Here is a 14,678-nt window from a genome sequence, read left to right as displayed (position 1 = left end):
GAGCCTTTCTATAATCTTACTAAATCCCCTAATCTACTTTTCCTCTACTCTCAGGAAAGGATATGTTTGCATCCTTTTTCAGCAGGCATGGCATAAGAGTAATGGCCCCTCTTTTCACCCATAGTTGAATCAGTTCTAGAGACTGTTTTAAAAATTGCTAGTATCACTAACGCTAATATTGATCATAATCCATCTTCAATTCTCTTTTAGTACTTTCAAGGGCTGTGCTGTTACTCTAAGTCTTCTTGGTTTGGTCTTTTGCAGGGGGTGAATGGCGTTGTCCAGTACCCAAAGGGGTTTCTAAAGGAAGCCTTCGAGCTGGTTCGTGAGCGGGGAGGCGTGTGCATCGCAGATGAAGTGAGTGGTCATGGAATAGGTGCGATTCAGTGCAGCCGGGACAGGAAAAGCACAAGGAGAAACTTCTTTAAACCCTCCTCTGTGGTCCAGGCAGAAAGCAACCACTCTGGGGATTCCAAGACGTGGGTATAAGTTAATGAAGATTTGGCGAGTTGACTGGTTAGTTCGTTATTGGATTAGTTTGTCCATTTAATCAAGTACAACAGAACTTAAACATCCAAATTGAACTCTATCAAATAAATTGTTAACAGGCATAGGTGATGCTTCCATTCCTCAACATACTTTTAAAATTCCTTTTGGGGAGTGCATGTCAGGAGCAGCTTAACCTTAGTTTAATCTCATAACCAAGTTTTCCTCTTAATTTTTGTCAAAATAGTATTAACCAGTCTGGAAGCATTCATCTTACCTTAATAACAAAATTTGTTTGGAAATCATACTTAAAAAGAAAAGGTCCCACCTCTAAGTTAGAAGAGGGCCACCATCATAGATATTCAAAGAGTAGTTCCAGGGACTTCCCTGGTGGTCCAGTAGTTGGGACTCCATGCTTCCACTGCAGGGTCATGGGTTCAATCCCTGGTCTGGGAACTAAAATCCCACATGCCATGCTGCATGGCCAAAAAAATAAAAAAAACTTTTTAAGTAGTTCCAAAAAGTAAATTCTAAAATAGTTATGGCAACATTGTTGGAATAATCATACAGTACCTCTTAGGGGACACTTTAAGGGAATAAAATCCATGGGCTCTGTGAGCTGTAGCCTGTGTCTTTCCTAAAGGGATTAATTTACATTATAATCACACCCCTTATTGGAGTGCATCTGGTCTTCTGCCTCCTGAGAATAGCAATGGAGATCAAAAGACCAGAGGGTAGTCTCCACGGCCTCCAAAGTGCTCCTGAATCATTTCTGGGTCCTGATTCTAACAACTGGTTAGACCACAAAAAACAGGTGGAGAACTTGAATGATTCATACCTGTTTCAGTCCTGCCATCTTTGCCTAAACAGTTTTCTTCAACTAAAACATCCCCTATAGGGGACAATGGGCTGCCCCCTCAGCAGAATTCTTTTGCAGTTTCCTCCCGTGCAGCCAGGTCTCTGTGATCCGCAGATGAACTGGATGACCCCTGGGCACTGCACAGAGAAGCGTGGGCCAGCTCCTCCTGTTGTGTCCATCCTCCCTTTCCCATCCTGCCCGTACAAGTTTAGGGAAAGTGAACCAAAGTCCTGAAGAAAGTTAATCTGCTATTAAAAGAAGAAAAGTCTATTCAGTCAGTTTATAATTAGCTACACTGGTGAAGAGAATAAGCTTTAACCTTTGGAATCAGCCACAGTGAAGCTGCAACCATTGGATTAATTAGCGGGAAGGTAGATTGACTTCAAAGAAACTAATGGATTTCAGAATTTCCTATGGTATATGTTTTTGTCATTTTCAACAACCTAATTGGAAACTAACACAGGGTGACCTTCAGAAGGACTGTCTTAATGAGTAGGTAAAGATAAGAATAGCTAGAACTTTCTGAGCACTTACTAAGTGTCAGGTGCTGTTCATAATGCTTTGTATGTAACAACTAAGTTGATATTCATCACGGTTCTGTAAGGAGTGTCCAGTTGTAATTATGCCCATTTTACAGATGAGTGAATTGAAGTCCAAGATGGTTAATTTGCCTGTTGAGATCATGCAGTTAGTAGGGACAGAGCCAGAATTCAAACCACACTAAACCAAGACCACACTAACCACTGGGTAAACCTGCCTCTCAAGAATGACAGAAGAGTAGATAGACTCATCCACCAAAGGACAGACAGCAGAAGCAAGAAGAACTACAATCCTGCAGCCTGTGGAACAAAAACCACATTCATAGAATGATAGACAAGATGAAAAGGCAGAGAGCTATGCACCAGATGAAGGAACAAGATAAAACCCCAGAAAAACAATTAAATGAAGTGGAGATAGGCAACCTTCCAGAAAAAGAATTCAGAATAATGATAGTGAAGATGATCCAGGACCTCGGAAAAAGAATGGAGGCAAAGATCGAGAAGATGCAAGAAATGTCTTAAAAAGACCTAGAAGAATTAAAGAACAAACAAACAGAGATGAACAATACAATAACTGAAATGAAAACTACACTAGAAGGAATCAATAGCAGAATAACTGAGGCAGAAGAAGGGGTAAGTGACCTGGAAGACAGAATGGTGGAATTCACTGCTGCAGAACAGAATAAAGAAAACAGAATGAAAAGAAGTCATGACAGCCTAAGAGACCTCTGGGACAACATTAAATGCAACAACATTTACATTATAGGTGTCCCAGAAGGAGAAGAGAGAGAGAAAGGACCCGAGAAAATATTTGAAGAGATTACAGTCGAAAACTTCCCTAACATGGGAAAGGAAACAGCCACCCAAGTCCAGGAAGCACAGTGAGTCCCATACAGGATGAACCCAAGGAGAAACACGCCGAGACACATAGTAATCAAATTGGCAAAAATTAAAGACAAAGAAAAATTATTGAAAGCAGCAAGGGAAAAATGACAAATAATATACAAGGGAACTCCCATAAGGTTAACAGCTGATTTCTCAGCAGAAACTCTACAAGCCAGAAGGGAGTAGCATGATATACTTAAAGTGATGAAAGGGAAGAACCTACAGCCAAGATTACTCTACCTGACAAGGATCTCATTCAGATTCAATGGAGAAATCAAAAGCTTTACGGACAAACAAAAGCTAAGAGAATTCAGCAGCATCAAACCAGCTCTACAACAAATGCTAAAGCAACTTCTCTAAGTGGGAAACACAAGAGAAGAAAAGGACCTACAAAAACAAACCCAAAACAATTAAGAAAATGGTCATAGGAACATACATATCGATAATTACCTTAAACGTGAATGGATTAAATGCTCCAACCAAAAGACAGAGGCTTGCTGAATGGTTACAAAAACAAGACCCATATATATGCTGTCTACAAGAGACCCACTTCAGACCTAGGGACACATACAGACTGAAAGTGAGGGGATGGAAAAAGATATTCCATGCAAATGGAAATCAAAAGAAAGCTGGGATAGCAATACTCATATCAGATAAAATAGACTTTAAAATAAACAATGTTCCAAGAGACAAGGAAGGACACTAGATAATGATCAAGGGATCAATCCATGAAAAAGATATGACAATTATAAATATATATGCACCCAACAAAGGAGCACCTCAATACATAAGGCAACTGCTAACAGCTATAAAAGAGGAAATTTACAGTAACACAATAATAGTGGGGAACTTTAACATCTCATGTACACCAATGGACAGATCATCCAAAATGAAAATAAATAAGGAAACAGAAGCTTTAAATGACACAATAGACCAGATAGATTTAATTCATATTTATAGGACATTACATCCAAAAACAGCAGATTACACTTTCTTCTCAAGTGGGCACGGAACATTCTCCAGGATAGATCACATCTTGAATCATAAATCAAGCCTCAGTAAATTTAAGAAAATTGAAATCATATCAAGCATCTTTTCTGACCACAGCCCTATGAGATTAGAAATGAATTACAGGGGGAAAAAATGTAAAAAACACAAACACTTGGAGGCTAAACAATACGTTACTAAATAACTAAGAGATCACTGAAGAAATCAAAGAGGAAATCAAAAAATACCTAGAGACAAATGACAATGAAAACACGGTGATCCAAAACCTATGGGATGCAGCAAAAGCAGTTCTAAAAAGGAAGTTTATAGCTATACAAGCCTACCACAAGAAATAAGAAACCACTCAAATAAACAATCTAACCTTACACCTAAAGGAACTAGAGAAAGAAGAACAAACAACACCCATAGTTAGCAAAAGGAAAGAAATCATAAAGAGCAGAGCAGAAATAAATGAAATAGAAACAAAGAAAACAATAGCAAAGATAAATAAAACTAAAAGCTGGTTCTTTGAGAAGATAAAAAAATTGGTAAGCCATTAGCCAGACTCATCAAGAAAAAGAGGGAGAGGACTCAAATCAATAAAATTAGAAATGAAAATGGAGAAGTTACAACAGACACGGCAGAAATACAAAGCATCCTAAGAGACTACTATAAGCAACTCTATGCCAATAAAATGGACAACCTGGAAGAAATGGACAAATTCTTAGAAAGGTATAACCTTCCAAGACTGAACCAGGAAGAAATAGAAAATATGAGCAGACCGATCACAAGTAATGAAATTGAAACTGTGATTAAAAATCTTCCAACAAACAAAAGTCCAGGACCAGATGGCTTCACAGGTGAATTCTATCAAACATTTAGAGAAGAGCTAACACTCATCCTTCTCAAACTCTTCCAAAAATTTGCAGAGGAAGGAACACTCCCAAACTCATTCTACGAGGCCACCATCACCCTGATACCAAAACCAGACAGAGATACTACAAAAAGAGAAAATTACAGACCAATATCACTGGTGAATATAGATGCAAAAATCCTCAACAAAATACTAACAAACAGAACCCAACAACACATGAAAAGAATCATACACCATGATCGAGTGGGATTTATCCCAGGGATGCAAGGATTCTTCAATATACACAACTCAATCAATGTGATACACCATATTAACAAATTGAAGAAGAAAAACCATATGATCACCTCAATAGATGCAGAAAAATCTTTCGACAGCATTCAACACCCATTTATGATAAAAACTCTCCAGAAACTGGGCATAGAGGGAACTACCTCAACATAAAAAAGGCCATATATGACAAACCCACAGCAAACATCATTCTCAATGGTGAAAAACTGAAACCATTTCCTCTAAGATCAGGAACAAGACAAGGTTTTCCACTCTCACCACTATTATTCAACATAGTTTTGGAAGTCCTAGCCACGGCAATCAGAAAAGAAAAAGAAATAAAAGGAATACAAATTGGAAAAAAAGAAGTAAAACTGTCACTGTTTGGAGATGACACGATACTATACATAGAGAATCCTAAAGATGCCACCAGAAAACTACTAGAGCTAATCAATGAATTTGGTAAAGTAGCAGGATACAAAACTAATGCACAGAAATCTCTTGCATTCCTATACACTAATGATGAAAATTCTGAAAGAGAAAGTAAGGAAACACTCCCATTTACCATTGCAAAAAAGAATAAAATACCTAGGAATAAACCTACCTAGGGAGACAAAAGACCTGTATACAGAAAACTATAAGACATTGATGAAAGAAATTAAAGATGATGCCAACAGATGGAGAGATATACCATGTTCTTGGATTGGAAGAATCAATTGCTAAAATCACTATACTACCCAAAGCAATCTACAGATTCAATGCAATCCCTAGGAAATTACCAATTTTTTACGGAAGTAGAACAAAAAATCTTAAAATTTGTATGGAGACACAAAAGACCCTGAATAGCCAAAGCAGGCTTGAGGGAAAAAAACAGAGCTGGAGGAATCAGACTCTCTGACTTCAGACTATACTATAAAGCTACAGTAATCAAGACAATATGTACTGGCACAAAAACAGAAACATACATCAATGGAACAAGATAGAAAGCCCAGAGATGAACCCACGCACCTATGGTCAACTAATCTATGACAAAGAAGGCAAGGATATAAAATGGAGAAAAGACAGTCTCTTCAATAAGTAGTGCTGGGAAAGCTGGACAGCTACATGTAAAAGAATGAAATTAGAACACTCCCTAACGCCATACACAAAAATAAACTCAAAATGGATTATAGACCTAAATGTAAGACTGGACACTATAAAACTCTTAGAGGAAGAACACTCTTTGACATAAATCACAGCAAGATCTTTTTTGATTCACCTCCTAGAGTAGTGGAAATAAAAACAAAAGTAAACAAACGGGGCCTAATGAAACTTCAAAGCTTTTGCACAGCAAAGGAAACCATAAACAAGGTGAAAAGACAACCCTCAGAATGGGAGAAAATATTTGCAAACGAATCAGTGGACAAAGGATTAATCTCCAAAATATAAAAAGAGCTCATGCAGCTCAACATCAAAAAAAGCAAACAACCCAATCCAAAAATGGGCAGAAGACCTAAACAGACATTTCTCCAAAGAAGACATACAGATGGCCAAGAAGCACATGAAAAGCTGCTCAACATCACTAATTATTAGAGAAATGCAAATCAAAACTACAATGAGGTATCACCTCACACCAGTTAGAATGGGCATCATAAGAAAATCTACAAACAACAAATGCTGGAGAGGGTGTGGAGAAAAGAGAACCCTCTTGCACTGTTGGTGGGAATGTAAATTGATACAGCCACTATGGAGAAGAGTATGGAGCTTCCTTAAAAAACTGAAAATAGAATTACCACATGATCCAGAAATCCCACTACTGGACATATACCCAGAGAAAAACATAATTCAAAAAGACACATGTGGGCTTCCCTGGTGGCGCAGTGGTTGAGAGTCCGCCTACCGATGCAGGGGACGCGGGCTCGTGCCCCGGTCTGGGGAGATCCCACATGCCGCGGAGCGGCTGAACCCATGAGCCATGGCCGCTGAGCCTGCGCATCTGGAACCTCTGTTCCGCAACGGGAGAGGGCCACAACAATGAGAGGCCCGCGTACCGCAAAAAAAAAAAAAGACACATGCACCCCAATGTTCATTGCAGCACTATTTACAGTAGCCAGGTCATGGAAGCAACCTAAATGCCCATCAACAGATGAATGGATAAAGAAGATGTGGTACATATATACAATGGAATATTACTCAGCCATAAAAAGAAACGAAATTGGGTCATTTGTTGAGGTGTGGATGCATCTAGACACTGTCATACAGAGTGAAGTAAGTCAGAAAGAGAAAAACAAATATCACATATTAACTCATATATGTGGAACCTAGAAAAATGGTATAGATGAACCGGCAGAAATTGAGACACAGATGTAGAGAACAAACGTATGGACACCAAGCGGGGAAAGCGGCGGGGGGTGGGGTGTGTGTGTGCTGAATTGGGCGATTGGGATTGACATGTATACACTGATGTGTATAAAATTGATGACTAATAAGAACCTGCTGTATAAAAAAAAAAAAGAATTACAGAACAGCAGCGTAGAAAGACAAAGATAGCAGAAAATGAGGGAACAGAAGAAAATCCTGAGTGTGGGGCCAGTGCTGCCACTCAGTGATCTTACATGTCTTCTTAATTAGCTAACCTTGGCTTTCTCTTCTTTAAAATGAGGAATATGGAATTTGAATAAAAATAGGCCACTGCTAGGACCACAATGGGCACTCAGTCTTTGCTTGTCTGGCATGGGCTGGGTTTGAATTTTAAATTCACTGCTTTTAGGCAGGGTGTGCACGTCCATAGTTCCATCCCCACTCATTGATGTAGACCCAGCCTGCTTCTCTCAAGACGATATGCTCCTCATCCCTGAAGACATTTGAGTTTATGAACATTAGAATGAATCATCTCTTGGCCTTCCCTGGTGGCGCAGTGGTTGAGAGTCCACCTGCTGATGCAGGGGACATGGGTTCATGCCCCGGTCCGGGAAGATCCCACATGCCGTGGAGCGGCTGGGCCCGTGAGCCATGGCCGCTGAGCCTGCGCGTCCGGAGCCTGTGCTCCACAACGGGAGAGGCCACAACAGTGAGAGGCCCGCGTACCGCCAAAAAAAAAAAAAAAAAAAAGAATGAATCATCTCTGTTCAACTAAAAGATTCTGTGGAACTGATACTTCCTAGGTGGCTAAACATGGTTTAATGGTCCTACATAATTTCACGTGTTGTCCAAGCAGTCTGATCTTTCACCATTCATTGATGGTACTTTGATAGATGAAGTGAAAAATTAAGATAGACAGAAAGGCAAAATGGATGGATTTGCCATGAACTCTTCCTACGTTATCTCATTTGGGCAAATTCATCAGCTTGTCCAGAGGCCTGTAACTAGGAAGTCGGAGACCCAGGATTCGAGCCCACGTCTGTCTGACTCCCACGTCTAAGCTCTTCTCCTACGTTGTTCACTCTCGTCTAACTGTAACCCCCAACATCTGCCTTTGCAGCAGCACCCTGGAGAGAGCAAGAAAATAATCAGGAAGCCTGAGAAGGACCCTTGCTCTTTTAAGTGCATTTCAGAATCAGCTTCAAGTGCCCACACCTCTACCCCAGGCCTGCAATGTGTGTATGTGTAGAGAGAGAGAGAGACAGACAGCCCAGGAGACTGAGAACCAGAAGGAGATCAAGGAACCTTCGCCAAAAAGGCTCTGGCGAAAATTTGCATGGAAATGTTTGTGTGGCTTTATTCACTTAGGCACTTCCGCCACTTTTTTATCCATTCTACAAACACTAAGTGTCTACTTTTATCAGGCACTCTGCTACATATTGTGGATAAAGAGAAAAATAAGATACGTGTATGCTGGTGATAGTAGTCCAAGGTGAGAGTTTCTGACGGCAACTTAGGTGCCTTGAGTGGGGGCCCTAGCGCGGCTCAGGAGAATCTTCCTATCCCGAATAATGATGAAACTGTGTCTTGAAGGAGAAGAGGAGTCAGTGAGATGAAGAAGCGGGGGGAGGGCTTTCTAGAAAGAGGAAACAGCATGCACAAAACAACTAAGTTCAACTTAGTTCCATCCTGACTTAACTGACTCAGCTGGGTCCTCCTCATGACTAATTCTCAGGAGGAAAAAGAAATCACAGGGAAGAGGACAACCAGCCTGTCTGGGCTGGGTGGTGGGCACCCCAGCGCCAATTTGCTTACTGTAACTCCTGCTTCATCCAGCCTGGGGCAGACACAGCCTTACACATAGGAGATCCTTATCAAGGATTGCTAATCACAATCACCTTTTTCACATGCATTATGTATATGACCCTCACAGCAGCCCTGTGATGTATTGCTATTGTTTCCACTCAACAGAGTTAACATGGATTCAGAGGAGTTAAAAACCATGTCTAGAACCACACAATGCTAGTAACCGGCTTTTGGTGCCTAAAAGGTCAGGTGCAGCCTGGAGGGGTGGGATAGGGAGGGTGGGAGGGAGGGAGACGCAAGAGGGAAGAGATATGGGAACATATGTATATGTATAACTGATTCACTTTGTTATAAAGCAGAAACTAACACACCATTGTAAAGCAATTATACCCCAATAAAGATGTTAAAAAAATAAAAATAAAAGGTCAGGTGCAGAATAAGTGCTTTCTCCATAATAGTATGAGATGGTGATGACGATGACTGACGATAATGATGATGTTAGGAAGGAGGAGATGGAAGAGGAGAAAAGAGAAGAGACCAGAGAGTCAAGAAAAAACTAACATTTCTTTGAAAGCTTTCCAATGATTTGGGACTTGTTTTCACAGGTGCAGACAGGATTTGGAAGGTTGGGTTCTCACTTCTGGGGCTTCCAAACGCACGGTGTCCTGCCGGATATTGTCACCATGGCTAAAGGGATTGGGAATGGCTTTCCCATGGCAGCAGTTGTGACAACTCCAGGTAGGAACTACAGGCAGTTTTTGTCTGCTTCTGGGTCTCCTGCATCAGCAATGGCAGAAAACACGTGTATGGGAACTTGTGTGGGCTAGAGACAGTGATGGGATTCCCAAGCAATGAAAAAGGGAAACTGTCTGCCAGATGGTGGAAGAGATAGAAGAAAACCAGCCCTTTTTGCTCTTGCTGTAGAGAAGACTAATTCTCCCAGACCCACAATGAAATGCAGGGTTCTACTCTACTGACAATGTCTAGGCAAACGTGCCACAAAAAAAAAAAAAAAACACAAGAGATCCTTGCTAAACAACTTGAAGCCAGTGCTGAAGTTTCTAAGGGAATCATATTCTTGAAGGATACCCTGACCTAGTCTTGCCACACCAATAAGCTATAGACTCAAGGTCCAGGTGATAGTTTTCTCTGTTGATCATCAACAACACAGCTAAAGACAATACAATCTCACTTTGCTATAACATTCTATAAAATGAACATTAGAATTAACTGTATTTCCCATTTTAGTGAGGTTTTACAGAAAAGAATTTTATGAACCATTTAGTATTGAAAATCTTAAAATTATTTCATTTGTTTTTCCAACCAATAGTAAGCATACTTGAGAGGCTCCAAAGGATAATTAAGTGCCTTGTAAGAGCTCAGTGTTTTGTTTTGTTTTGTTTTTGCGGTACGCAGGCCTCTCACTGTTGGGGCCTCTCCCGTTGCGGAGCACAGGCTCCAGACGTGCAGGCTCAGCAGCCATGGCTCACGGGCCCAGCCGCTCCACGGCATGTGGGATCTTCCCGGACCGGGGCACAAACGCATGTCCCCTGCATCGGCAGGCAGACTCTCAACCACTGTGCCACCAGGGAATCCCTCAGTGTTTTTATTGAATGAAGAAAGTTACTAAAATGTGGATGTAGAATGTGAAGTATAATGAACTGAATATATACTAACCCTGAAACAATCTTGAATTATATTATGAAATCCTTGATATGAGATTTTTAAAAAAATATTTCCTTCTTAGTCCCAAGAGTAGAATATAGAAAAAAGGCTTAGCTAATGAAAGTTCCATGTAAGTTCCCATAAATCAAGTTTTAAAGTACTTTTCAATTCATACAACACATTAAAGATTTTTATTATTAAACTTCTCATTGAATAAATAAGCAATTTTTCCTTATCCACTGTATTAGTCAGCTTGGGCTTATTCTCTCACAGTTCTAGAGGCTGAAATCCAAGATCAAGGTATGAGCAGAGTTGGTTTTGGGTGAGATCTCTCTTACAGATGAACACCTTCTTGCTGTGTCCTCACATGTCCTTTTCCACAGCTAGAAAGGGCTCTGATGTCTCTTCTTCTTAGGAGAATACCAATCCTATTGGATTAGGGCCCCACCCTTATGACCTTACTTACCTCCTTAAAGGCCCTACCTTCAATTACGGTCACATTGCGGGTTAGGGCTTCAACGTATGAATTGGGGTGGGGGAGGGAAGAGACACAATTCCAAACATAACATCCACTATCTGGTGAGTGAAGAATGAATTGGACGCCATGAAATATATTACACGTACATATACAACATGAAGGTAAATATAATCCAAATGCATGATGGGAGATTATAGATAGGAATGTGTCACCCTTTATCCACTGTTATTCTCCACCCCCTCCAGAGATTGCCAAGTCTTTGGCTAAACGCCTGCTTCACTTCAATACCTTTGGAGGGAACCCCATAGCCTGTGCCATTGGATCATCGGTGCTTGAGGTACTTTCCAGCAACCGCATCAACATCACTCATTTCACCAAACAACTACCTCAGAACTACACACACATTATCAGAATTCTATCACATTTCATGATTAAAGTGAAGAGTTAATTCCTAGTCCATGAATTTAAGTTAGATTTCCAGTTATTATCCTGCCCCCTCCCCCTTTTTAAGATCTACTGTGTGTGCTTCAAGTATTGGATATGAAATAATATGTAATAAACCTCACACACATGGGAAATATAAGAATTTCCCTAGCTAGCTGGTAGCACTGAAATTTCTTTGTCATTTGAGCGGTATTTTATGGATATTTACCAATGGCTATCCTTGATTTCAGTTTAATTTGGGTCCTGTCTTGTATATGCTTCCTTATTTTTGTTGTACTGTCATAAATTAAAAGAGTAAAGAGCAAGTGAGTTCTATGCAATTCCAACAAGGTGATTCAGCTGTGGTTCAGCTCCAGGCCATTGATTTTGCCTGGGGTCTCATCTGTTGAAAAGATTTTTTAGATGCCCTTGCTTATATGCATAATAGCGTTTGCTTATATTTTTGGAAGAATGTCCAAGAAATTAATAACAATGGTTGTTTGTGGGGAAGGAAACTTGGTGGCTGGGGAACAGGGATCAGTGAGGCTCATTCTACTCTACGCTTCTGTACTTTCTGATGTTTGAACGAGGCACGTGATTCCCTTATTCAAAAAAATTAAATTTAAAACTATTTTTCAATAAAAATAAGTAAGTAAAAGCTGCCCTTACAAATTAAAAAGTATCTTCAAATATGATTAAATCTCAAAATGAGAAAGTGTAAGTAGGATGTGTCATTTATTTCATTCTGTAGACATTGCCAGCTTACATTTTTTAAGTCCTGTGTCGCCTCAACCAATTTAGCAGATAGAGAAGATTTAAGTGAACAAGTAGGTCTTAAAAACATCAGGTTCTGCCTGGAGTCGCGCAGTTATTATCAGCTGGTTATAAGTGTAGTATACTGCTTGTGTTTGGTCAGGAATCACAGGTCTCCGCTATGGGTGGAAGTAGGTGAAAATCCTTTTACTGAATATATATCTCAAGTGCCCTGACTCTGGGCCCACAAAGAGCTCAACACGGAGACGTCTCTTTTATTTTTTCCTAAATTTTTACCCACCCCTGAAGATGAGGAGGGTAGGGGGGAAGCATCCCTCTACCATGAATTTTTTTTCTCCCTGCAGCAGACCTTTTTGTAGGACAAGTTATGGCCATACTAGACTTTGGGTTCCATTTGTCTGGTCAAGTTTTTGTAAAGAGGGTCACATACATTTATTTCTCCATGTTTCTCAGTCCGTTTTAAAACTTTTTTAATGCAAGGTCATTTGGGGCTTTCTCTCAACAGGTAATTAAAGAAGAAAATCTACAAGAAAACAGCCAGGAAGTTGGCACCTATATGTTACTGAAGTTTGCTAAGCTGAGGGATGAATTTGAAATCGTTGGAGACGTCCGAGGCAAAGGCCTCATGATAGGAATAGAGATGGTGAAGGATAAGGTAGGCTGTGATCTGCTGTTCTCCCTGCAGCTTCTCAGGGGCGGCAAGAGTTAAAGTAGGAAGCCTCAGCTACAAGCTCATTCATTCTCAGGAAGAGAGCACACAAGGACAGCAAGACTGAGCAAAGCTCATTAGGGATGAGTCGGGAGTGTTGAGTATGAAGGACAGGCTAGCTGGTCATCGAGAGTCCTAGAGTGCAGAAGAGCATTTGCAAAAGGGAGTTGATGTTATTCTTGCCAGACTAGGCAAAGAGCAATGGTAATGAATATTTTGAATTAGAATATTTTGGATTAGAAATATAAGGAAGGGAGGAAATTATTGGGGGAGGGGCAGGGGGACAGAGAGCTAGTGGAAGTAAGGGGGAAGGGCCAGGAGAAGGTTGTGGTGTTGTTTTGGGGTGAGGATGCTAAAGATTTATAGGGTTTTGTATTTGTTTATTTGTTTGTGAATGGACTTCAATCTCCCAAGTAACAAGGGCGGAATGTGACTTTCTGATGACCTACTGCAAGGTGACCTCGATATGACAATTGAACTTAGCATTGCCCTTAAGCCAGTGATTCTTCGCAAGGTCGCTGTGTCTGTTTTTCACCCTCCACTGTTCTCCCAATTCCCTAGCCTCAAAACCACAAGATAATCTGTGACCCCTTCCCTCTCCTTAGTTCTAAAGTCAAGTTTTATTGATTCTTACTTTGCCGTGTTTCTCAAATCTTTCCCTCTGTTGTTTCTCAAATCTTTCCCTCTGTTGTTTCTCAAATCTTTCCCTCTGTTGTCCATGTCAGTAGGAAATTGTCCCAATCCTCCATAAACGCAAACTCTAGATCCTCTGAGGGGAGTGACAGCAGGGGAATCTTGGCACAGGAATCAATAGTCAGACCAGCCCCTTCACCCTAATTCTTATCCGTGGGTGACTTCTTGCTGTTGGCTGTCATTACACCACCCTAGTTTAGAAGGACTGTGTTCAGTTCTCTCAATATTCAGACTAGACCATGGATATAACACTCTCCCATTAGTACGACACAGCAGAGCCAGTGAAAAGCAGGAACATTTGAACCAGATTTGAAAGCTAAGGGAACACAGCAGGAAAATAAGAGTAACATGAGACTAGGCCCTCTGGCTCGCAGGCCGTAACATACCTTCAGCTTGGGGCTCCATCAAGGGCTGTTTTAAGTCTCAGAAGAGTCCATTCCAGTTCCCCCCCACAAGAGGTCCCTCGAGGATACCTAGATGCCTCAAAGCCCAGACTCCACCAAAGAAAGCCCAGTGAAAGAGGAGGCGTTGGTCCCCTTCCCACTAATCCAAAGCCAACTTCTGTGTACTCCAAGACGTGTGAACAGAGATGCTCTTCAGAACTTGAGTTGTCATGGTAAAACATCAGAATCCCATTGATACAGAGCAAGCTAAAGGATGGTACGTCCATACTACATGGCACAGAAATACATGTGACATGGAAAGATGTGCAAACTGTATTACGGAAAAAATTAAGCAGGCTATAAAATAGTATGTATAGAATGAGCTCTTTTTCTCTTCCTCCTGCCCTTCAGTAGTTTTAAGCACGGGCTCTGAAAGAGCTTCTCCATTCCTTAATTCTATTCATTGTCCCCTCAATACCGTTCACTTTCCTACATCCAAAGATCGCTCAA

At 40.8% G+C, this 14,678-nt stretch overlaps 1 protein-coding gene across 3 annotated transcripts in view; it reads left to right on the top strand.

Annotated features, from left to right (window-relative positions):
• Positions 1-14,678, top strand: part of AGXT2 (alanine--glyoxylate aminotransferase 2) — a 35,586-nt gene that overhangs the window by 14,083 nt on the left and 6,825 nt on the right. For 2 of the 3 annotated variants that reach the window (XM_089908755.1, XM_022599507.2), the window contains 4 exons: positions 265-357; positions 9,649-9,781; positions 11,432-11,523; positions 12,889-13,038. In XM_089908755.1, the coding sequence (XP_089764881.1) occupies positions 265-357; positions 9,649-9,781; positions 11,432-11,523; positions 12,889-13,038 (468 nt within the window). The remainder of the gene's footprint in view (positions 1-264; positions 358-9,648; positions 9,782-11,431; positions 11,524-12,888; positions 13,039-14,678) is intronic. The other variant, XM_089908756.1, reaches the window with a different exon arrangement.

This window comes from Delphinapterus leucas, chromosome 3 (assembly GCF_059928025.1).
Source record: "Delphinapterus leucas isolate spDelLeu-1000000601 "Yukka" chromosome 3, BTC_Dleu_Yukka2, whole genome shotgun sequence".
Lineage (NCBI taxonomy): Eukaryota > Metazoa > Chordata > Mammalia > Artiodactyla > Monodontidae > Delphinapterus > Delphinapterus leucas.
The sequence above is the reverse complement of the archived record's forward strand: the minus strand, read 5'-3'. Positions and strand labels throughout refer to the sequence as shown.